This window comes from Ursus arctos, unplaced genomic scaffold (assembly GCF_023065955.2).
Source record: "Ursus arctos isolate Adak ecotype North America unplaced genomic scaffold, UrsArc2.0 scaffold_4, whole genome shotgun sequence".
In the NCBI taxonomy this organism is placed as follows: Eukaryota; Metazoa; Chordata; class Mammalia; order Carnivora; family Ursidae; genus Ursus; species Ursus arctos.
Window position 1 is genome coordinate 29,541,323 of NW_026623056.1, and position 24,148 is coordinate 29,565,470.

At 38.4% G+C, this 24,148-nt stretch overlaps 1 protein-coding gene across 1 annotated transcript in view; it reads left to right on the plus strand.

Moving 5' to 3' along the window:
- The window catches only part of CCDC14 (coiled-coil domain containing 14), a 48,406-nt gene that overhangs the window by 13,781 nt on the left and 10,477 nt on the right, over window positions 1-24,148 (plus strand). The window contains exon 10 of the mRNA XM_026495072.4: window positions 10,919-11,001. Coding sequence (XP_026350857.2) covers window positions 10,919-11,001 — 83 coding nt within the window. The remainder of the gene's footprint in view (window positions 1-10,918; window positions 11,002-24,148) is intronic.

The window sequence follows — 24,148 nt, forward strand, 5'->3', positions numbered from 1 at the left end:
TTATGGTTACATGAGCTGAGTACCAGATAGGAACTGCAAGGACCTACACAAACATTATCATGAAATTAGAAAGCAATAAAAAAGCATTCCTAGTTGGAGAGGAGGTCAAATTTATAAATCTGGAGACTGCAAAGGCATGACACCTAGTGAGATTTACTTGCTTAGGATTATTTCTCTAAAGGTCATTAGTCTCTAAGATACTATGATATAAGACGGGATTGCTGGGTTTAAATTCTAATAATACTGTCTTCAGTTCTGACTTATAAAGTATTAGTTTTTCAAAATAAAAAACAAGTATGAATATATAATAGTAATGGTAACAGCTAATACTACTACTAACATTTATTGAATGTTTCTAATGTGCCAGCCTATGTCCTTTATATGTGTCATCTCTTTAAATTCTCAGAATGGCTCCATGAGGTAGGCATTATGTTTTTCTCATTTACAGAGGAGGAAGCCAAGGTACAGAGAGGTTATGTAACTTGTCCAAAGTCACATATATAAAAAGATTCAAACTGGGTAGTTTGATTTTAGAGAACAAATTATCTTAATTTCTACATTCTGCATTGCTTCTGCTAGGAAATAGAATCTAACTTATTTATACTTCAGGACTTCAGTATTTAAGTGTATTTTGTGGACTAGCAAACTGTATACTGTAAGCTCTTTGAAAAAAGCATGTTTTTTGGGGCGCCTGGGTGGCTCAGTCGTTAAGCGTCTGCCTTCGGCTCAGGGCGTGATCCCAGCGTTCTGGGATCGAGCCCCGCATCAGGCTCCTCCACTGGGAGTCTGCTTCTTCCTCCCCCACTCCCCCTGCTTGTGTTCCCTCTCTCACTGGCTGTCTCTCTCTCTGTCAGATAAATAAATAAAATCTTAAAAAAAAAAAAAAAAGAAAAAAGCATGTTTTTGAAGCTATGACTGTCAACTAATTGGTTTCTTTAAATAAGAACTTAGTCTTAGAATATTATCTATTTTAACATGTGCCGGTGGGGAATATCAGTGGTTCTTGTTTACGTCCCTTCTTTAGAACATTTTAGAATTGTTTTGGGAGCTAATTTATAAGCCACTTAAGAAAATGGGACTTACTACTTTATTGGTCCACAGCTTGTTTTTAATTTTTTAAAAAGGTATTAGTTTGATGTTTAACCTTATTCTTCAGACTTGGCACCAGATCTTTTTGGCTCTATGTCCTTAGAGGACAAAGATTATATAGCATGCTATTCCCACTGTTTACTTGACCTTCTAAAAATGAAATGTTTGAAAAACAAAGAATTTGTCAATTTGTCTTTTTAGTAGAATGAGGTTTCCAGCAGAGGGGTAGGAATTTTTGTGCCTCTTTGGTAACTGAATTTAGAAAGAATCATCTATAATTCCATTACAAATCAAAGTTGGAATACATAGGGTCATTCAGAAGTGTTTCTCAGCATTTTCAATCAGAAAAGTTTTTTTCCTGTTTGGGCATTTAGAAACTACGTGTTTCTGTTTAGCCAGAAAAGCGATCTTTCAGGACTTTCGTGGAGTTTATTGCCATCTTGTGGCTTAAAAAAAATAGCCAGATGCAATGTTTCTATGGCATTTGGACATTTTTGGCATTTTGGGCTGCACAGTTTTTATTTGGGACTTCTGATAAAAGGCTTAACATTTAGCCTTCCTGGTCCCTACCCATGAAATGTCTGTAGTGCCCCATTTGTTGTGACCACCAAAAGCCCTGGCACATGCCCAAATTTCCTGCATGAGGGTTGGGAGGGGACTTCTTCCAGTTAAGAACCATTGCGCTAGAGAGTTCCATAATATTTATAGGGCAAGGTAGAATTCATGACCACTTCCTGACTATAGACTCAAATATGAGACCATTATGTACTCACAGAACAAAAAAAATGAAATAGGAGTGAGAGGGAGGAGCAAGGGGTGGCATTCAGTTGTTTGGCTTGATCATTTGACAGATGGTAACATAATTCTCCCAGATGGAAGCTACTAAAGGAAGAATATATTGTTTATTTGTTTATTTCATGTTACTTTTGAGATAGAAGATGTAGGAGAGCCAGTGAGTTAAGATTTAGACATGCCAAATTTGTCATTGAGACCATCTGGAGATCTATATGGTGTAAGTGGAGCACAGAACAAGACCCAGGATAGATATCCAGACTCGGAAGTTATTCACTAAACACATTTTTATTGAGCTTTTACTATAGATTTGGCACTGTTGTAGGCACTAGAGACAATGGTGACTAAAAACAAGTGATTTATTATCAGCTTGTGAGTGGTAAATTCACCAGGAAGGTATAGTGTGTGAAACCCAGCCAAGGGTGAAGTGCTGGGAAATAACAGCTTTTTAAGGAAAGAACACGGGAGCAGGAAGCTGTGAAAGAAACCCAAGAAGGAGCAGTAAGGAAGTGGCAGCAAAACCAGGAGAAAGAGATGTCACAAAAACCATGGGAAGAGGGGTGCCTGGGTGGCTCAGTCGTTAAGTGTCTTCCTTTGGCTCAGGGCCTGATCCCAGGGTCCTGGGATCCAGCCCCGCGTTGGGCTCCCTGCTACGCTGGGAGCCTGCTTCTTCCTCTCCCACTCCCCCTGCTTGTGTTCCCTCTCTCGCTGGCTGTCTCTGTCTCTGTCAAATAAATAAATCTTAAAAAAAAAAAAAAAAAAAAAAAACCATGGGAAGAAGGAATGTATAGGAGAGATCTTTGCATAGCATTCAGAATAAACAAACTGACAAAAGAGATAAAGGGTCAAGAATAAATATCACGAGATGAATTGCTCGAAGAAAACCCAAGAAAATTTGAAACAGTATTCCATATTTCAAGGAAATTAAAGATAATAGGTTCCTTCTTAGAGGCAGGAAAAGAGAGAATGCTTAAAGGAGAAAAGACAGGAAAGGAGAAGAAAAGTGAATTAAATGAGCTCAGGAAAATAAAAGCAAAACTTCTTACAAAAATGAAGACAGGGGCGCCTGGGTGGCACAGTCGTTAAGCGTCTGCCTTCGGCTCAGGGCTTGATCCTGGCGTTCTGGGATCGAGCCCCGCATCAGGCTCCTGTGCTGGGAGCCTGCTTCTACCTCTCCCACTCCCCCTGCTGTGTTCCCTCTCTCGCTGCCTGTCTGTCAAATAAATAAATAAAATCTTTAAAAAAAAAAAATGAAAACAAACATGAAGTCAGGTATTTTATATTCCATTAGAATACTTATTATATTTCATTAGAACCTAAGCAATATGAATGCTGATTTTGTTGTTTTGGGGGTTTTGCTTTTTTCCCCTGAAATCTTTCTGTTACATTTGCTACTAAATTCATAGTTCAGTGTCTCCTACCAACTTTAGCTTATTCCTCTTACCAAACCCTTTTAAAAAAATTTTTATTGATTTATTTTGTGATAAAATATATATGATATTATATTTATCCTTTTAACCATTTTATAAGTATACTTTTGAGGGGCATTAGATACTTTTACAATGCTGTGTTCCCATAACCACTGTCTAGTCCCCAAAACTTTTTCATCCCCAGCATAAACCCTGTACCCATTAAACAGTAATTCCGTCTCTTCCTTCCCCTTAGCTTCTGGTAACGTCTGTTTTCTTTTCTGTCTGTGTACATTTGAGAAGGCTGAGAAGGCTAAATTTTTGTCTCTTTTGTTTGCTGCTGTTATTTCCAGTGCTGAGAATTGTGCCTAGCACTCACTCTGATAAATGTTTGTTAAATGACTGGAGGCGTGGTGGATAAGGTTGAAGAAATAAAACAAAATACAAAGAGAATAATTGAAAATTATTTTAAAGAAGATACGTATGGAAGAGAAATAAAGAATGCAAAATTTGGCATAGTGAGTGTTCCTGATAAAGAGAACAGAACAAATGGATTAAAGACAAGATTAAAGATATGTAAATAAAGGGAAATTTACTAAAAATCTGTGTCAGCAGATCAGTAGGGCATTCAGGATCCCAGAAAAACTATTAAAATGATCAACACCAAGACATAAGCTAATACAGTCACCACATCAAGCTAATAAAGTCAGCACATCTTAAGGACAAAATAAAATTAACTTTTATAGACATTCAAAATAAAAACAAATAATGTGTAAAGAGAAAAATATCAGGCTGGCCTCAGCCTTTTCACAGGAATATTCATTGCCCAAAAATCATAGAACATTAAAAGATCTAAGGGAAAGAAAGTATGCCCCAAGAATCTCATATGTGGCCCAGCAATCCTTCTGCTGTAAAAGCAACAGTCATCATCTCAAGTGTGCAAGAACTTAGAAAATACAGCACCCTTGGACTCCTTTAAAAACAAATAATGAATCATGGAACACTACATCAAAAACTAAGGATATACTCTATGGTGACTATTACATAATAAAAAATTATTTAAAAAAATTGTTGAATGGCAAATTCTAATCAACCCAGAGATGAATTCAAATAAAGGAGTGGATTAGAGATAAATATTGAATCTATACATAGAACTAAGACAACTGTGGGAATTAAGGTACAGAATAGAATTCGTTAATTATCTTGACAATAAAAATTCCAAAATTAATGTTTTTATATCCTATTTCTTTACTTAAGGTTATTTAGGAATACTACTTTATTAAGTAGAAAAATATTTGCCTGAAGTTCATTAGTTCTGATTTCAGTTGTTACTTTTCCTTTAGATAAAATCATGTAGTCCTAAATTCAGTACATAATATTTTAAAATAGCATTTGTAATATTATTAAAATATAGTATTTATAAAAAATACTTACAATATTATAAAATAGTATTTGTAATAGTATTTGTAATATTTGTAATAGTATTTGTAATATTATCTGTTTGGCTAATTTTTTCTCTCTGTATAGGCTTAAAAACTGTCTGACTGATGTCCAATAAGAAGTGATCATTATTTCTACTTAGTATTGTGCTGGAGGTTCTACCAGTGCAATAAAGCAGCAAAGGGAATAAAAGCCTTTTAAAGTACAGGCTGTCTCATTCACAAATGACATGAGTCTTTGTAGGAAATCCTACAGAATCTACAAAAAAGCAACTAGAATTAATAAACGAGCTTAGCAAGGTTGCAGGATATGAGATCAATATACAAAAGGCAATTATATTTCTATATATTGGCAATGAACAATTTGAAGTGAAATTTAAAAACAATGCGATTAATAGTAACATCAAAAAATATCAATTTAGGGATAAATTTGATTAAAAATATGTAAGACCTGTGTACTGAAAACTATGAAACATTGCTGAGAGAAATTAAAGAAGACCTGTATAAGTGAGAGATAAACCAGATGCATAGATTATAAGACTTATTATTGTTAAGATGTTAGTTCTGCTCAAATTGATCTATGGAGTCTGTGTAATTCTGGTGAAAACCAGCATCCCAGCATCTTTTTTTTTTTTTTTTTCTGAAAGATGATTCTAAAGTTTAAATGGAAATGCAAAGAATCTAAAATAACTAAACCAAAACAACTTCAGGAAAGGAGAACAAAATTGGTACTATTCTATTTCAAGACATAAAGTTATAGTAATCAAAACAGTGTGGCATTGGTGTCAAGATAGACAGATATATAATTGAAACAGAATAAAGTCCAGAAATAAATTCACATATAAAGGTAACTGATTTTTCAGGGGTGCCTGGGTGGCTCAGTCAGTTAAACGTCTGCCTTCAGCTTGGGTCATGATTTCATGGGTCCTGGGTCAGGCTCCCAGAGCCTGCTTCTCTCTCTCCCTTGGCCTCTCTCTCTCTTTCTCAAGTAAAAAAAAAAAAATGATAATAATAAAATAAAGGTAACTGATTTTAGACAAAGATGCCAAGGAAATTCAATGGGGAAAGAATAATCTTTTCAATAAATAATGCTGGAACAATTGGAGATCCATATACAAAAAAAGAAAAAGGGAAGGAAGGAAAGAAGGAAGAAAGGAAAAGAACAACCGCTTCAACCTTTACCTCACACCATATATAAAAATTAATTTGAAATGAATCACAAATCTTAATATACAAGTTAAAATTTATTAAGTTAAAACTTAATAAGTTAAGTAGAGCTTACAGAAAACATAAGAAAAAAATCTTAGGGATCCTGGGTTGGGAAGGATTTCTTAAATATAACAAAAAATGTAAGTACAAAAAATTTGTAAGTTGGACTTTATCAAAATTTAAAATTTGCTCTTCAGAAGACACTATTACTAAAGATGAAGAGGTAAATAACAGAAAATATTTACAATACATATATTTGATAGACTTATGCATATAGAATATATAAGGAACCATTACAACTCAAAAAACAGGCAAAATATTTTAATAGACGCTACATCAAAGAAGATAGATGGATATCAAATAAGCATTGGAAAATCTGCTCATCATTGTTAATCATTAGGAAAATACAGACTAAAACCATGACAAAATAACACTACATACCCACCAGAATGACTAGAATTCAAAAGACTATACCAGATGTTAGTGAGGATGTGGAGGAACTGGCACTTGCATAATTTACTGGTGGGAATATAAAATGGTACAACCGCTTCGGAAAATAGTTTGCTAGTTTCTTAGAAATTAAACATAAACCATATGATCCAGTCATTTCACTCCTTGGTATGTACTCAGAGAAGTAAAAGCCTATGACCACACAAAAACTTACTTGTGAATGTTCATAGGAAACAACCCCAAATGTCTGTTAACAGGTGAATGGATAAACAAATGGTGGTGCATCTGTAAGTGGAATACTGCTCAAGACAGTGGGAAGGAAGGAACTATTGGTGCATGCAACAGCATGGATGAATCTCAAAATCATGATGCTGAATGAGGGAAGGCAGGCTAAAGTATATACTGTATGGTTCCATTGTCAGGATAATTGTATACTGTATAAATATATAGTATGAAATTCCAGAAAATGCAAACTAATCTATAAATCAGCGGTGGTTTGGGGGATATTGTGAAAATGGAACATGCGGAAATTTGGAAGTGTGATATATATCTTAGTTGTGGCAGTGGTTTCATCATATCATATGTTAAAACTTATCAAATTATGTACTTTAGATTTGTGCAGTTTGTTGTATATGTTTCATTTCAATAGAGCCATATTTTATTTATTTTTATTTTTTAATTTTTTCTCTTTTTTATTATGTTAGTCACCATACAGTATATCCTTAGTTTTTGGTGTAGTATTCCATGATTCATCGTTTGCCTATAACACCCAGTGCTCCATGCAATACATGCCCTCCTTAATACCCATCACCGGGCTAGCCCAATCGCCCACCCCCTTCCCCTCTGAAACCCTCAGTTTGTTTCCCAGTGTCCATAGTCTCTCATGGTTCATTCCCCCTTCTGTTTACCCCGCCTTCATTCTTCCCTTCCGTCTCCTACTGATCTCCCTGCTATTCCTTATGTTCCATAAATGAGTGAAACCATATGATAATTGTCTTTTTCTGCTTGACTTACTTCACTTAGCATAATCTCCAGTCCTGTCCATGTTGCTGCAAATGTTGGGCAATCGTTCTTTCTGATGGCCGAGTAATATTCCATTGTATATATGGACCACATCTTCTTTATCCGTTTGTCTGTTGAAGGGCATCTCAGCTCGTTCCACAGTTCAGCTATTGTGGACAATGTCAATAGAGCCATATTTTGAAACAATGAGTAAACTGAGAAAAGAAATATTTGTCTAAATGACAGCAGTTCTTTTCCTTTGTTTAAATCAAGTGCATGAAAATATAATATGTAGTATTTGTTAAAAAGCATGTATAACTATCCATTTTTAAAAGATTATCTTTTCTTTTTTATCATGTATCACTTTTTAATAGAACAATCATGTTTTAAAAGCCTGGCCCTGAAAGCTGGGAATGAGAGGGAAGGAGAGTAGCTAATAGTACAGTTGGGTTGGAGGGAATATTTTCCTAAGTATGGGAGTGCTTTTATTATGCTTCTTGGCTTAGGCACATGAACAAGAAAAGGAGAAGCTGCAGATGGAGAAGATAAAAGAAGTGAAAGAGGAGCAGAGTCCTTTAGGGTAGAGGAGAAGATGGGATCAGGAAGCTGATGAGGCTCCCTTTCTCTAAAACTAGAAGAAAGTAGTGAGGATTAATATATATATATATATTATCCATATATATATGGATAAATTTGTACAACTTGGGGCAGAAGGGTAACAGTTTGTCCCCAAGCCATGTTATTTTTAGTGAAAATAGGAAAGTATCCTACTGAGAGGGGGAGGGTAGGAATGAGAGGTTTACAGTGAGGGATGAAAGTTTAGGCTGGCCATATAGGGGAAGACAAGAGAAGAATCTGACTAGGGACATGCGTACAAGAAGATGGTCAAGCAAAGCTTCCGTCACACACTTGGTGTGCAAGAGGACCTCAGTGCTGTTTTCCTAGAAAATACCGAAAGAAGCATTCCAGTTAGAGTTATGGATTGCCAGTCTGTGCTGCCTTTCCTGGATCTGCATTCTTTGTTATAAAGGGGAAACTTTTCAGAAAAGCAGAATTGGGGGCGCCTGGGTGGCTTAGTCGTTAAGCTTCTGCCTTTGGCTCAGTCATGATCCCAGGGTCCTGGGATTGAGCCCTGCATCGGGCTCCCTGCTCTGCTGGGAACCTGCTTCTTCCTCTCCCACTCCCCCTGCTTGTGTTCCTTCTCTCACTGGCTGTCTCTCTCTCTGTGTCAAATAAATAAATAAAATCTTTAAAAAAAAGAAAAAGAAAAGAAAAGCAGAATTGTTTTGAAACAAACATGGGATTATATTATACTGTTGTTCTTCTGTAGCTTGCTTTTTTTTCACTTCACAATGAGTCTTGAAGATATTTCCTTGTCAGTACATGTAGATGTCTCTTTTAAAAACTACTCGTGTATTAATCAATATTTCTTATTATGGATATACCATAATTTATATAGGATTGTACGTTGTTTCTAACTTCGTGCTAGTACATATTGCTATTGTGAACATCTTTGTATATATCTTAAGATTGTAGATGCTTTTGCACATGTACAGCTACAGTTGACTCTTGAGCAATGCCAGAGTTAGGGGCCCTTACACCCTACAAAGTAAAAAATCTTTGTATGCCTCTTGCCTCCCCCAAAACTTAACTACCGATAACCTACTGTTGACTGGAAGCCTTATCAATAACATTGAATGTTTTTATTAACAAATATTTTGTATGTTATATGTATTATGTACCGTATTCTTGCAAAAGTAAGCTAGAGAAAAGAAAATATTAAGAAAATCATAAGGAAGAGAAAAATACATTTATAGTACTGTACTGTATTTATAAAATATGTGTGTATAAGTGAACCTGCACAGTTCACACCCGTGTTGTTCAAGGCTCAGTTATATTTCTGAGGCTAGATAACTTAGAATTATTTTGTCAGAGATAATGAACATTTTGCATTTTGTTGAGTACTTTCAAATTGCTGTTCAAATGGTTATATCAGTAGACTCCCAACAATTGAGATAATTCATTTGCCTCACCACAAAATAATGTTATTTCCTTTTTATTTTTGTCAGTCTTGTGGCCATAAAATATCTCCTGTTTTAACTTTGCATTTCTTCATATTAGTAAAGCTGAGCATTTTTTGTGTGCTTATAGGCCATTTCTGTTTCTTAGTGAATTGCCCATTTTTATCGCCTTTCTTACTGATTTGCAAGAGCTCTTTAAGTGTTGCGGATTTTTGGTCTCATATATGTTGCAGGTGTTTGCTTCCAGGCTGCTAATTCTAGAACAAGTTTTAAATTTTGATACTGTTAAATCTTTCATTCTTTTCCTTGATGGTTGGTGAATTTTGAGTCTTGCTTAAGAATGCCTTCCCCACTTCAAGATTATGTAGATTTCCACCTAAAACTTTTATAGCTGATCTTGTTTCTTTGTCTATTTTATGTTTACCTCCTTAATCCATCTGGAATTAATACATGTAAATGATATGAGGTAGGGCACTATCATTTTAGATTCAGTAACAAAAATGAATAATACAGAATATTTTCAGGCAATTAATTCTGGAAAGAAAATAGAGACAACTTTTTTTCAGCATTAACTTCTTAGAAGTAAACACTTTTTAGTTCCTTCTGTATGTTTTAGTTTGTGAAGTGGCCACAAATTGTGAAGTTCATTGTGGGGCCAAGTTGCTGCTCATTAGCATTCAGTTTTTTAAAATAAGGCCATTAACTTTTCCATCTAATAAAGAAATTATTAGAAGCATAGGTTTGCATTTCCCAGTTTTTTCAATGTGTGACAAACCATGCAGATGCACATCTGATGGCAGTCAGTCCCTGTAGGTTTTCTAGTTCATAGTTATGACAGATCTTTTAAAGAGTAGGTCATTTGTACAGTAATGAAAATACAGAGAAGGAAGACAGAAGAAGAAAATAGCAAGAGGAAATAGGAAATAAAAGGGAAAAAAAAAAGACCAGGAAATCATTGAGAGAACAAAAAAGGAAAGAGGAAAAATAAGAGAAGTCATCTTTTTTCTTGTGGGAGGAGCGTTTATGCTGTCCCAGGCAATCTTTTAAAAATTATCTCAGGCCCTATGAATAATAGCAGTAATGTGGTTTTGTTGTTTTGTTTATCTGGTTTTTGTCTTCTGTTTTGGGGATGAGATGGACTTCTGCAGTCCTTGTAGGTATCATCTTTTGTGTTGTCTTTTCTTTTTTAATTTTTTAATATTTTTCATCATGATAAGTGTACTCTTTAGTGCCTATCCCCTTTTTTCCCCAGCCCCCCACTCGAGCAAAATAAATCAGTCAGGTAAATACCATATGATCTCACTCATGTGGAATTTAAGAAACAAAACAGACGAGCAAAGGGAAAAAAGAAAGACAAGCCAAGAAAAAGACTATTAATTATTGAGAACAGACTGATGGTTACCAGAGGGGAGGTGCTGTCTTTTTTAATAGGCTGTTAGATGTATACTGTTAGATGTATACTGTTAAAGGGATTCTTGGAATCATGTTTCTTTATTATTTCCTTTAGGCAACTGAGAATTTTGAACCGGCAACTTAGAGAACAAGAAAAAATTCAAAAGTCATCTGGTGCTGTGGAATGCAACCTTGAATGTAGGTGAAAGAGCTTAAAGAACTGATAGTGAATTCTTTGTTCTGGAAATACTGATAAAGAATTGAGCTTTTTTAATTACTTTGTTTTAAGAAGACTTTTAATTTATATTTGAAAAAAATAGGAATAATACTTCGGACTAAAAATTAAAATAGCACAGAAACAAAAATAAAAGATCTGTGCTATTAGCAATGTCCACAATAGCAAAATATGAAAAGGGCCTAGTGTCCTTTGATAGATGGATGGATAAAGAAGATATGGTATATATATACGATAGAATATTACTCAGCCATCAAAAAGAATAAATCTTGCCATTTGCAATGACATGGATGGACCTAGAAGGTACTGTGCTAAGCAAAATAGGTCAGAGAAAGACAAATACCACGTGATTTCACTCATATGTAAATTAAGAAACAAAACAGATTAAGGGGAAGGGAAGGAAAAATAAAATAAGATAAAAACAGAGAGGAAGGGTGCCTGGGTGGCTCAGTCAGTTAAGTGTCTGCCTTCGGCTCAGGTCATGATCCCAGGGTCCTGGGATTGAGCCCCAAATCAGGCTCCTTGCTCAGCAGTGGGTCTCCTTCTCCCTCTTCCTCTGCCTGCCACTCCTCCTGCTTGTGCTATCTCTGTGTGTGTGTGTCTCTCTCTCTGTCAAATAAATAAAATCTTGAAAACAAAACAAAACAGAAAAACAGGGAGGCAAACCATAACAGACTTAACTCTAGGAAACAAACTGAGGGTTGCTGGAGGGGCAGTGGGTGGGGGTATGGGGTAATTGGGTGATGGGCATTAAGGAGGGCACTTGATGTAATGAGCGTGGGGTATCATATGCAACTGATAAATCACTAAATTATACCCCTGGAACTAATACTACACTATATGTTAACTAAATTGAATTTAAATTAAAAAAATTTTTTAAAAGGTCTGTGCTATTGTATACCAATAATACACCCCTATTTTTTTTAAAAGGCTCTATTTCCTTTCACATGTCTACTATTTTTATAGAATTGATCTCTTTCACAAATACTGCATTCCTACTACGTGCCTGGCATTAAAAGAACTATGTATGTGTTTTTTCTTTTTTAAAAATCAAATTACACTGCATATGCTCTTCTGAAGCTTGCATTTATTCACTTAATATGTAGTGGACAACCTTTTTTTTTCTTTATTTTTCAAGTTTTTATTTAGATTGTAATACAATATACAGTGTAATTGTAGTTTCAGGTATAGAATTTAGTGATGCATAACTTAATATACAACACTCAGTGCTCATCACAAGTGCCCTCCTTAATTCTCATCACCCATTTAACCCATCCCCCGTCCACCTCCCCTCCAGCAATGCTCAGTTTGTTCTCTGTAGTTAAGAGTCTGTTTTATGGTTTGCCTCTCTTTTCCCCCCTATGTTCATCTGTTTTGTTTCTTAAATTCTACATATTAGTGAAATCATATGGTATTTGTCTTTCTCTGACTTATTTTGCTTCGCATAATACTCTCTTGCTCCATCCCTGTTGTTGCAAATGGTAAGACTTCATTCTTTTTTTTTTTTTTTTTTTAAGATTTTATTTATTTATTGGACAGAGAGAGAGACAGCCAGCGAGAGAGGGAACACAAGCAGGGGGAGTGGGAGAGGAAGACGCAGGCTCATAGCGGAGGAGCCTGATGTGGGGCTCAATCCCAGAACGCCGAGATCACGCCCTGAGCCGAAGGCAAACGCTTAACCGCTGTGCCACCCAGGCGCCCCAAGACTTCATTCTTTTTGATGACTGAGTCATATTCCAGTGTGTGTGTGTGTGTGTGTGTGTGTGTGTGTGTGTGTATCACATTTTCTTTACCCATTCATCAGTCGAGGAACATTTGGACTCTTTCCATAATTTGGCTATTGATAATGCTGCTATAAACATTGGGGTGCATGTATTCCTTTGAGTCTGTATTTTTGTATCCTGTGAGTAAATACCTAGTGGTGCAATTGTAGGGTTGTAGGGTAGTTCTGGGTTGTAGGGTAGTTCTATTTTTAACTTTTAGAGGAAACTCCATACTGTTCTCTAGAGTGGCTGCACCAGTTTGCGTTCCCACCAACAGTGGGAACATCCTCACTAACACCTGTTGTTTCCTGTGTTGTTAATTTTAGCCATTCTGACTGGTATGAGGATATATCTTGTAGTTTTGATTTCGAATTCCCTGATGTTGAGTAATGAGCATCTTTTCATGTGTCTGTTAGCATCTGTATATCTTCACTGGAAAAATGTCTATTCATGTCTTCTGCCCATTTTTAAACTGGTTTATTTGTTTTTGGGGTGTTGGTTTTGGTAAGTTCTTGATATATTTTGGTTACTAACCCTTTATCAGATATGTCATTTACAAATATCTTCTCCCATTCCAAAGGTTGCCTTTTAGTTTTGTTGATTTCCTTTGCTGTGCAGAAGCTTTTTATCTGGATATGGTCCCAGTAGTTTATTTTGCTTTTGTTTCCTTTGCTTTACAAGACCTATCTAGTAAGTTGCTACAGGCAATGTCAAAGAGGTTGCTGTCTCCTCTAGGATTTTGATGGTTTCCTGTCCCACATGTAGGTCTTTCATCCATTTTGAACTTATTTTTGTGTATGGTGTAAGAAGGTTGTCCAGTTTCATTCTTTTCCATGTTGCTGTCCAGTTTTCCCAACACATTTGTTGAAGAGACTGTCTTTTTTCTATTGCATATTCTTCCCTGTGTTGTTGAAGACTAGTTGACCATATAGTTGTGAGTTCATTTCTGCGTTTTCTGTTCTGTTCCACTGATCTGTGTGTCTGTTTTTATGTCAGTATCATACTGTCTTGATGACTACAGCTTTGTAGTATAACTTGAAGTCTGGAATTGTAATGCCTCCAGCTTTGCTTTTCTTTTTCAAGATTGCTTTGGCTATTCAGGGTCTTTTGTGGTTCCATATAAATTTTAGGATTGTTTTTTCAAGCTCTGTGAAAAATGCTGGTGGTATTTTGATAGGGATTGCATTAAATGTGTAGATTGCTTTGGGAAGTATAGACTTTTTTGGGGAAGATTTTATTTATTTGAGAGAGACAGAGATAGAGCATGAGCAGGGTAAGAAGCAGAGGGACAGGGAGAGAGATAAGCAGACTCCCCGCAGAGTATGGAGCCTGACATGGGGCTCGATCCAAGGACCCTGAGATCATGACCTGATCCAAAGTCAGATGCTCAACCAACTGAGCCACCCCAGCGCCCTGGAGTATAGACGTTTTAACAATATTTGTTCTTCCAGTCTATGAGCATGGAATGTTTTTCTCTTTCTTTGTGTCGTCTTGGATTTCTTTCATTAGTATTGTATAGTTTTCAGAATACAAATCTTTTACCTCTTTGGTTAGGTTCATTTTTAGGTATCTTGTAGGTTTTGGTGCAATTATAAATGAGATTGATTCCTTGACTTCTCTTTCTGCTGCTTTATTGTTGGTGTATAGAAATGCAGCAGATTTCTGTACACTGATTTTGTATCCTGCGACTTTACTGAATTTATGTATCAGTTCTAGAAATTTTTTGGTGGAGTCTTTGGGTTTTTTGTATACAGTATCATGTCGTCTGCAAACAGTGAAAGTTTGACTTTTTCCTTTCCAATTTGGATGACTTTTATTTCTTTGTGTTATCTGATTGCTGAGGCTAGGACTTACAATAGCAGTGGTGAGAGTGGATGTCCTTGTCTTGTTCCTGACTGTAGAAGAAAAGGTCTCAGTTTTTCCCCACTGAGGATTATATTAGCTGTGGGTTTTTTCATATATGGTCTTTATTATTTTGAAGTATGTTCCGTCTAAACCTACTTTATTGAAGGTTTTTATCATGAAATGATGTAGTTTGTCACATGCTTTTTCTGCATCTATTGAGAGGATCATATGATTCTTAGCCTTTCTTTTGTTAATGTGGTGTATAACTTTGATTGATTTCTGAGTATTGACCACCCTTGCAGCCCAGGAGTAAATCCCACTTGATTGTGGTGAATGATTCTTTTAATGTACTGTTGGATACAATTTGCTAGTATTTTGTTGAAAATTTTTACGTTCATGTTCATCAGGGATATTGGCCTGCAGTTTTTTTTTTTTTTTTTTAGTGGAGTCTCTGTCTGGTTTTGGAATCAGAGTAGTGCTGGCCTCATAGGATCAGTTTGGAAGTTTCCCTTCCATTTCTATTTTTTGGAATAGTTCAAGAAAAATAGGTATTAACTCTTCTTTAAATGTTTGGTAGAATTCCCCTGTGAAGCCATCTGGCCCTGGACTTTTGTTTATTGGGAGATTTTTGATTACTGCTTCAGTTTCTTTTTTTTTTTTTTTTTTAAGATTTTATTTATTTATTCGACAGAGACAGAGACAGCCAGCAAGAGAGGGAACACAAGCAAGGGGAGTGGGAGAGGAAGAAGCAGGCTCATAGTGGAGGAGCCTGATGTGGGGCTCGATCCCATAACGCTGGGATCACGCCCTGAGCTGAAGGCAGACGCTTAACCGCTGTGCCACCCAGGCGCCCCAAACTGCTTCAGTTTCTTTGCTGGTTATTGGTCTGCTCCAGTTTTCTATTTCTTCCTGTTTCAATTTTGGTAGTTTATGTGTTTCTAGGAATTTATCCATTTCTTCCAGGTTGTCTAATTTGTTGACATATAATTTTTCATAAAATTCTCTTATAATTGTTTGTATTTCTGTGATGTTGGTTGTTATTTCCCCTCTTTTGTGATTTTATTTATTTTGGTCCTTTCTCTTTCTTTTTGACAAGTCTGTCTAGGGGTTTATCAATTTTATTAATTTTTTCAAAGAACCAGTTCCTGGTTCCATTGATCTATTCTACTGGTTTTTTAGCTTCTATTATCATTTATTTTTATTCTAATCTTTATTATTTCCATTCTTCTGCTGGCTTTGGGCTTCGTTTATTGTTTTTCTAGCTCCTTTAGGTGTAAGGCTAAGTTGTTTGAGATTTTTTTTGCTTCTTGAGGAAGGCTTGTATTGCTATATACTTCCCTCTTAGGACTGCTTTTATTACATCCCGAAGGTTTTGGACCATTGTGTTTTCATTTTCATTTGTTTCCATGTATTTTTTTTTTAATTTCTTCTTTAATTTCCTAGTTGACCCATTCATTCTTTGGTAATATGTTGTTTAACCTCCATGTGTTTATGGTCTTTCCAAATTTTTTCTTGTGAATTCAAATTTCATAGATATTGTGGTCAGAAAATATGCATGGTATGATCTCAATCTTTTTCTACTTGTTGAGGCCTGATTTGTGACCTAGTATATGATCTATTCTGGAGAATGTCCCATGTGCACTTGAAAAGAATGTGTATTCTGCTGCTTTGGGAAGAAATGTTCTGAATATATGTTAAGTCCATCTAATCCAGTGTGTCATTGAAAGCCATTGTTTCCTTGTTGATTTTCTGCTTACATGATCTGTCCATTGATGTAAGAAGGGTTTTAAAGTCCCCTACTATTATTGTATTATTATCAATGAGTTCCTTTATGTTTCTTATTAATTATTTTATATGTTTGGATGCTCCCAAGTTGGAGGCATAAATATTTACAATTGCTGTATCTTCTTATTAGATCGTCTCCTTTATTATGATACAGTACTCTTCTTCATCTCTTGTCACAGTCTTTGGTGTAAAGTCTAGTTTGGGGGCACCTGGGTGGCTCAGTTGGCTAAATGTCTGACTTTAGCTCAGGTCACGAACTCAGGGTTCTGGGATTGAGCCCCATATGAGGCTCTGCACTGAGCAGAGAGTCTGCTTCTCCCTCTCCCCATGCCCCTCCCCCTACTCATGCACTTGTGCTCTCTTTCAAATAAATGAAATCTTAAAAAAAAAAAAGTAAAACAACAACAAAAAAAGTGTTTGTCCAATCTAAGTATTGCTACTCTGGCTTTCTTTTGACATCCATTTGCATGATGTTTCTCCATCCCCTCACTTACTTTCTTTCTTTAATTTATTTATTTACCTTAGAGAGTGTGCACAAGTCGGGGGAGTGGCAGTGGGAGAGAATCTTTAAACTGACTCCCCGCTGAGTGCAGAGCTGGACACGGGGCTTGACCCCATGACCCCTGAGATCATGACCTGGGTCGAAACCAAGAGTCAGATGCTCAACCATCTGAGCCACCCAGGCGCCCCTCCACGCCCTCACTTTCAATCTGCAGGTGTCTTTAGGTCTAAAATGACTCTCTTATTTTTTTTTTTATCCATTCTGATATCCTCTGTCTTTTGAAGAATTTAGTCCATTTACATTCAGAGTAATTTTTGATAGATAGGTACTTAGTGCCACTTTATTACTTGTTTTGTCATTGTTTCTGGAGATTTTCTCTGTTCCTTGCTAGTCCTTGTCACTTTTGATCTTTCCTTCCCACTCAGAGTCCCCATTAATATTTCTTGCAGGGCTGGTTTACTGTTTATAAACTCCTTTAGTTTTTGTTTGTATGGGAAACTTTTTATCTCTCCTTCTATTCTGAATGCCAGCCTTGCTGGATAGGGTATTGTTGGCTGCAGATTTTTGCCATTCAGCACATTGAATATGTCATGCCCACTCCCTTTTGGCCTGCCAAGTTTCTGTGGAGAGATCTGTAGATAGCCTTATGGGTCTTCCCTTGTAAGTTAGGGACTTGTTTTGTCTTGCTGCTTTTAGAATTTTTTTCTTCATCACTGTATTTTGCAGATTTAACTACAGTATGTCTCAGTGTTGGCATGCTTTTGTTGATTTTGATGGGAGTTCTCTCTGCCTCCTGGATGTCTATTTCCCCCAGCAGATTAGGGAAGTTTTCAGCTTTTCTTTCCTCAAATAAACCTTCTGCCGCCTTTTCTCTCTCTTCTGGTACTGCTGTGATACAAATGTTATTACATTTAATGGAGTCAGTGAGTTCCCTAAATCTACTCTTGTGATCCATCATCCTTCCTTCTCTCTTTTGTTCAGCTTCATTATTTTCCATAACTCTATCTTCTGTATCACTTATTTGTTCCTCTGCTTCTTCCATCCTTGTGGTCATTGCATCCAGATGGTTTCAAATCTCAGATATTACATTTTTCATTTCTGCCTGATTGTTTTTTCACTCTTTTATCACTGTGGTAAGGGCCTCCCTGAAGTCTTCCAGCTTTTCTCAAGTCCAGCAAGCATCCTTATGATTGTGGTTTTAAATTTTCATTCAGGCATATTACTTATGTGTGTTTCTTTTTTTTTATCTGTTTCTATTAGATCTCTGGCCATGATCTTTTCTTGTTCTTTCTTTTGGGATGAATTCCTCTGTCTTGGCATTTTGTCTAGGTCTCTGTCTTCTGTGTGTTAGGAAGGCCTGTGATGTTTCCTGCTCCTGAGAGTAATGACTTTATGAAGAAGAGTCATATAGTGTCCAGTCCAGGGCCTGGTGCTTCAGGAAGCATCTCTGATGTGTGCCGCATGCACTCAGCTGCTGTGTGTGGCTGCTCTGTCCCTCAGGTCAGTCGTCTGCAGAGGTTCTCCTTACCTGCCATGGGCAGTGTTTGAACCTTGGCCAGAGTGTGGTGAGTTAATTAGGTGTCTCTGGTCTGCTTGTTAAATGAGGCTTGATGCTACTTCCACTAGAACTGAATGAAGCCTTGCAGAACACTGTGGTTGGTAGACGTGGTATGTGCTGGGGTTTGTGCTGATCTTCTGGGTAGGGGGTTGCTGCGCTGGTCCTTTAACTTGTCTGAGAAGAGTAGTACCAGCAGAGCACAGGCAGGACTTGGTGTAAGCAGGTTAAGCAGCCAGTGTTGGTGCTGTGCTGCTTACTAGATTGGTTTATGCTGAGGGGTGGGGAAGGAAATGGTGCCAGCCAGCCCCTTTGTTCCCAGACACGGGAGTCTGTGCTTGCTGCTCTCAGGGAGGCCCTCTCAGAAGAGTGAATAATTTCCCCTTGTGTGTCCTATGCATTTTGCAGATTGCTGTTTTTACGCTGTCCGTCTCTATGTTGCTTGCTTGCCTGGAGCAGCACAGTGCACTTTGGGCTCTATCCCAGCCAAGCCTGCTGACTTTTAAAACTCCAAACCTTGGGGACTTGGTGTGGTAGAGACCTGCACTGGTCTTCTGGGGGAGGTTCTCACTGCACTGGGACAGAAGGGCAGTCATGCCAGAGGACAGCGTGGGATTTGGAACAAGCTGGTTAAACAGGCAGGGTCCTGGTTAGCTGCCCTCAGCAGGTGTTGCTGAGGCATCTGCTGGCTCTTTTGTCCGTGGAGAGGCAACACTGCCTCTCACAGATGCGCTCCAGGGAGTAGGAGGTCTTTCCCTGGGTCCCTTAGGTGATCCTCAGATCATGCTGTCTGCCCTGGGGTTGCTTCCCTGCCCTCTCTCCAGGAGTAGGGCAGTGCCCTCAGATCTCTATCCCACCCAAGCCCAGGGACCTTTAAAACTCCAGTCTTTGAACCCTGCTAATGGCAAAAATTCATGAAAATTGGCCCTTCTCGTTTTCCCAGCCATTGGTTTTGGGGAAGTGTTCTCCCTGTAGGTTTCCCTGTGTGCCCCAGTCTGCATCACCTTTCTCCGCGACCAGGGTTGCCTCCCTTCTGCAGTACCTGCAACCCTCTTCCCCCCCAAACCACGTCTCTGCACTTCCTCCCTTCCTCCATGTGACCTCTTCTCTCCCTCAGGTTGTGCAGTTTGTTCTATCAGTCCTCAGATCAATTTCTTGGGTGTTTAGAATGATTTGATAGTTATCTAGCTATGTTCAAGGGACGAGGCAACCCTAGGGTCCTCCAACTACGCCACCATCTTAGCTCCCCCCCAATCAAATCTGTACTGGGTATTTTTCTTTCTGTTTAAGAACTGTTTTGGGGGGGGGGGTCGGAAAAAGATGGCAGAGGAGTAGGGGACCTTTTTTCAGCTGGTACCCTGAATCGAGCTGGATATCTACCAGATCATCCTGAACACCCACGATATCAGCACGAGCTGTAGGAAGATGCATCTGGATCTCTACAAACTAATATCTCTAGCGCTGAGTATTGGGTTACAAAGTGGCGAGCTGTGAGTCTGCACGCAGATATCGGAAGATAAACGGAAGGGGGAGGGAGCCGCCACGCTTGGGCGCTGGGAAGCCATAGCCACCTGCACTGGGGAGCGGGCCGGACTCGCGGACAGGCACCAGCAGGAAAGCAGACTGAGACCATGAGCCTGGGAGCGCCTGCGCGACCAGACTGAAAACCGGAGCTCCGGAGCGCTCACTCAAACTAGACTGAAACCCGGAACTCGGGAGCGCACGTGCAACCAGACTGAAAACTGGCACTCTGGAGCGTGTGCAAACCACACTGAAACAGGGAGCTTGGGAGCATGCGCGGGAACCAGGGGCAGCTGGCTGTGTTAGAAGCACAAAGAACAGAGACGCGACAGCCCTGGAAGTGAGGGCTGGGACGCCGGCTGTGGGGTGCACATCCTGGGACGCTGCAGGGTTTAGCAGCACCGACAGAGTTAAAGTGGCCAGGAGAGCTCAGTGGAGAGCGGACTGCAATCTCTCTGTTCTGAGACAGAGGCTAGGATACGGCCACTGCTGCTCTGACTCTCAGAAGAGTCACAGAAAACCACCAGGGAAAGCCACCAGAGAACAAAAGCCTGGAAATACCAGTTCATATTGTGCCCATCCCCACGCCCCCTTGCACAGAACAGGGCGACTCTACCCAAACAGGGTTGCCTGAGTATCAGCGCGGCAGGCCTCTCCCCCCAGAAGACAGGCTGAAAAATCAAGAAGCCCACATCCCTAAGGTCCTTATAAAACAAGTGCACATTGCTTGGGTCCTGGTCAATAATTTGGGCTCTGTACATCCCTGCAACCTCTCCTCATCAGAATGATGAGGAGGAGAAATCCCCCCCCCAACAAAGAAAAGATACAGAGTCTGGCCTCTGCCACAGAACTAATGGATATGGATATAACCAGATTGTCAGAAATGGAGTTCAGAGTAACAATGGTCAAGATGATTTGTAGGCTTGAAAAAAATATTAACAAGAACATAGAATCTCTAAGGGCGGAAATGAGAGTGAATCTGGCAGAAATTAAAAATGCTATGAATCAACTGCCGTTTAAACTAGATGTTCTGATGGCCGGTAAATGAGGCAGAAGAATGAATTAGTGAATTGGAAGATGGGATGGTAGAAGAGAAGGAAAAACCGGAAACTTGGCTCAAAAAAAATCCAATCTCAATAATGTAGATTACGGGAGATTACTGACTCCATGAAACGTTCCAATGTCAGAATCATCGGCATCCCCGAGGGGATGGAGAAAGAGAGAGGTCTAGAAGATATATTTGAACAAATTGTAGCTGAGAACTTCCCTAATCTGACAAAGGAAACAAGCATTCGTGTCCAAGAGGCAGAGAGGACCCCTCCCAAGATCAATGAGAACAGACCTACACCACGTCACGTCATAGTGCAGTTCGCAAATATTAGATCCAAGGATACAGTCTTGAAAGCAGCCAGAGGGAAGAGAATCCTCACGTACAGAGGGAGGAACATCAGAATAACGTCAGACCTGTCTACAGAAACCTGGCAGGCCAGGAAAGGTTGGCAAGGTATTTTCAGAGCTCTGACTGAGAACATGCAGCCAAGGATCCTTTAGTCAGCAAGACTGTCATTCAGAATTGATGAAGAGACAAGGACCTTCCAAGACTGGCAGAAACTGAAAGAATATGTGACCATCAAGCCAGCTCTATAAGAAATATCAAGGGGGGTTCTATAAAAGTAAAAAGACCCCAAGAGTGATACAGAACAGAAATTTGCAATCTATAGAAACAAAGACGTCACGGGCAACATGACATCATTAAAATCATATCTCTCAAAAATCACTCTCAATGTGAATGGCCTAAATGCTCCCATAAAATGCCACAGGGTTGCAGATTGGATAAAAAGACATGACCCATCCATTTGCTATCTACAAGAGACTCATTTTGAACCTAAAGATACATCCAGACTGAAAGTGAAGGGATGGAAAACCATTTTTCATGCCAATGGACCTCAAAAGAAAGCTGGGGTAGCAATTCTCATATCAGACAGATTAGATTTTAAACTAAAGACTGTAGTTAGAGATACAGAAGGACACTATATTATTCTTAAAGGATGTATCCAACAAGTGGATATGACAATTATAAATATCTATGCCCCCAACAGGGGAGCAGCTAGATACACAAGCCAACTCTTAACCAGAATAAAGAGACATATAGATAATAATACGGTAATAGTAAGGGACCTCAACACTCCGCTGTCAGCAATAGACAGATCACCTAAGCAGAAAATCAACAAAGAAACAAGAGCTTTGAATGATATACGGAACCAGATGGACCTCATAGATATATACAGAACACTACACCGCAGAACAACAGAATACTCATTCTTTTGGAATGCACATGGAACTTTCTCCAGAATAGACCATATACTGGGTCACAAAACAGGTCTCAACTGATACCAAAAGACTGAGATTATTCCCTGCATATTCTCAGACCACAATGCTTTGAAACTGGAACTCAATCACAAGGAAAAATTTGGAAGAAATTCAAACACTTGGAAACTAAGAACCATCCTGCTCAAGAATGATTGGGTAAACCAGGTAATTAAGGAGACTAAGCAATTTTCGGAGACCAATGAAAATGAAAACACCTCGGTCCAAAACCTATGGGACACTGCAAAGGCAGTCCTAAGGGGAAAATACATAGCCATCCAAGCCTCACTCAAAAGAATAGAAAAATCTAAAATGCAGTTTTTATATTCTCACCCCAAGAAGCTGGAGCTGGAATAGAAGAACAGGCCTGACCCATGCAGGAGAAGGCAGTTGATCAAGATTAGAGCAGAGATCAATGAATTAGAAACCAGGAGCACAGTAGAGCAGATCAACAAAACTAGAAGCTGGTTCTTTGAAAGAATAAATAAGATCGATAAGCCACTGGCCAGACTTATTCAAAAGAATAGAGAAAGGACCCAAATTAATAAAATTATGAATGAAAGGGGAGAGATACGACCAACACCAATGAAATAGGAAGGATCATTAGAAACTTTTATCAACAACTTTATACCAATAAATTAAACAACCTGGAAGAAATGGATGCCTTCCTGGAAACCTATAAACTACCAAGACTGAAACAGGAAGAAATTGATTATTTAAACAGACCGATTAATTATGAAGAGAGTGAAGCAGTGATCAAAAACCTCCCCAAAAACAAGAGTCCAGGGCCTGACGGATTCCCCGGGGAATTCTACCAAACATTCAAAGAAAAAATAATACCTGTTCTTCTGAAGCTGTTTCAAAAAATAGAAACAGAAGGGAAACTACCAGACTCATTCTGTGAGGCCAGTATTACCTTGATCCCCAAACCAGGCAAAGACCCCATCAAAAACGAGAGTTACAGACCGATATCCCTGATGAATATGGACGCCAAAATTCTCAACAAGATCCTAGCTAATAGGATCCAACAGTACATGAAAAGGATTATCCATCATGACCAAGTGGGATTCATCCCTGGGATGTAAGGGTGGTTCAACATTCGCAAATGCATCAGTGTGATAGATCATATCAACAAGAAAAGAGTCAAGAACCATATGATCCTCTCAATTGATGCAGAAAAAGCATTTGACAAAATACAGCATCCTTTCCTGATTAAAACCCTTCAGAGTGTAGGGGTAGAGGGTACATTCCTCAATTTCATAAAAACATCTATGAAAAGCCTACAGCGAATATCATTTTCAATGGGGAAAAGCTGGAAGTCTTTCCCTTAAGATCAGGAACACGACAAGGATGCCCACTCTCACTATTACTATTCAACATAGTTCTAGAAGTCCTTGCAACAGCAATCAGACAACAAAAAGGGATAAAAGGTGTTCAAATTGGCAAAGAAGTCAAACTGTCTCTCTTCGCAGATGACATGATACTCTATATGGAAAACCCAAAAGACTCCACCCACAAATTACTAGAACTAATAGAGCAATTCAGTAATGTGGCGGGATACAAAATCAATGCTCAGAAATCAGTTGCATTTCTATACACAAATAATGAGACGAAGAAATAGGGAATCAATTCCATTTACAATAGCACCAAAAATCATATGTTATCTCGGAATTAATTTAACCAGAGACATAAAGGATCTATATTCTAGAAACTACAGATCACTCTTGAAAGACATTGAAAAAGACACAAAAAGATGGAAAAATATACAATGC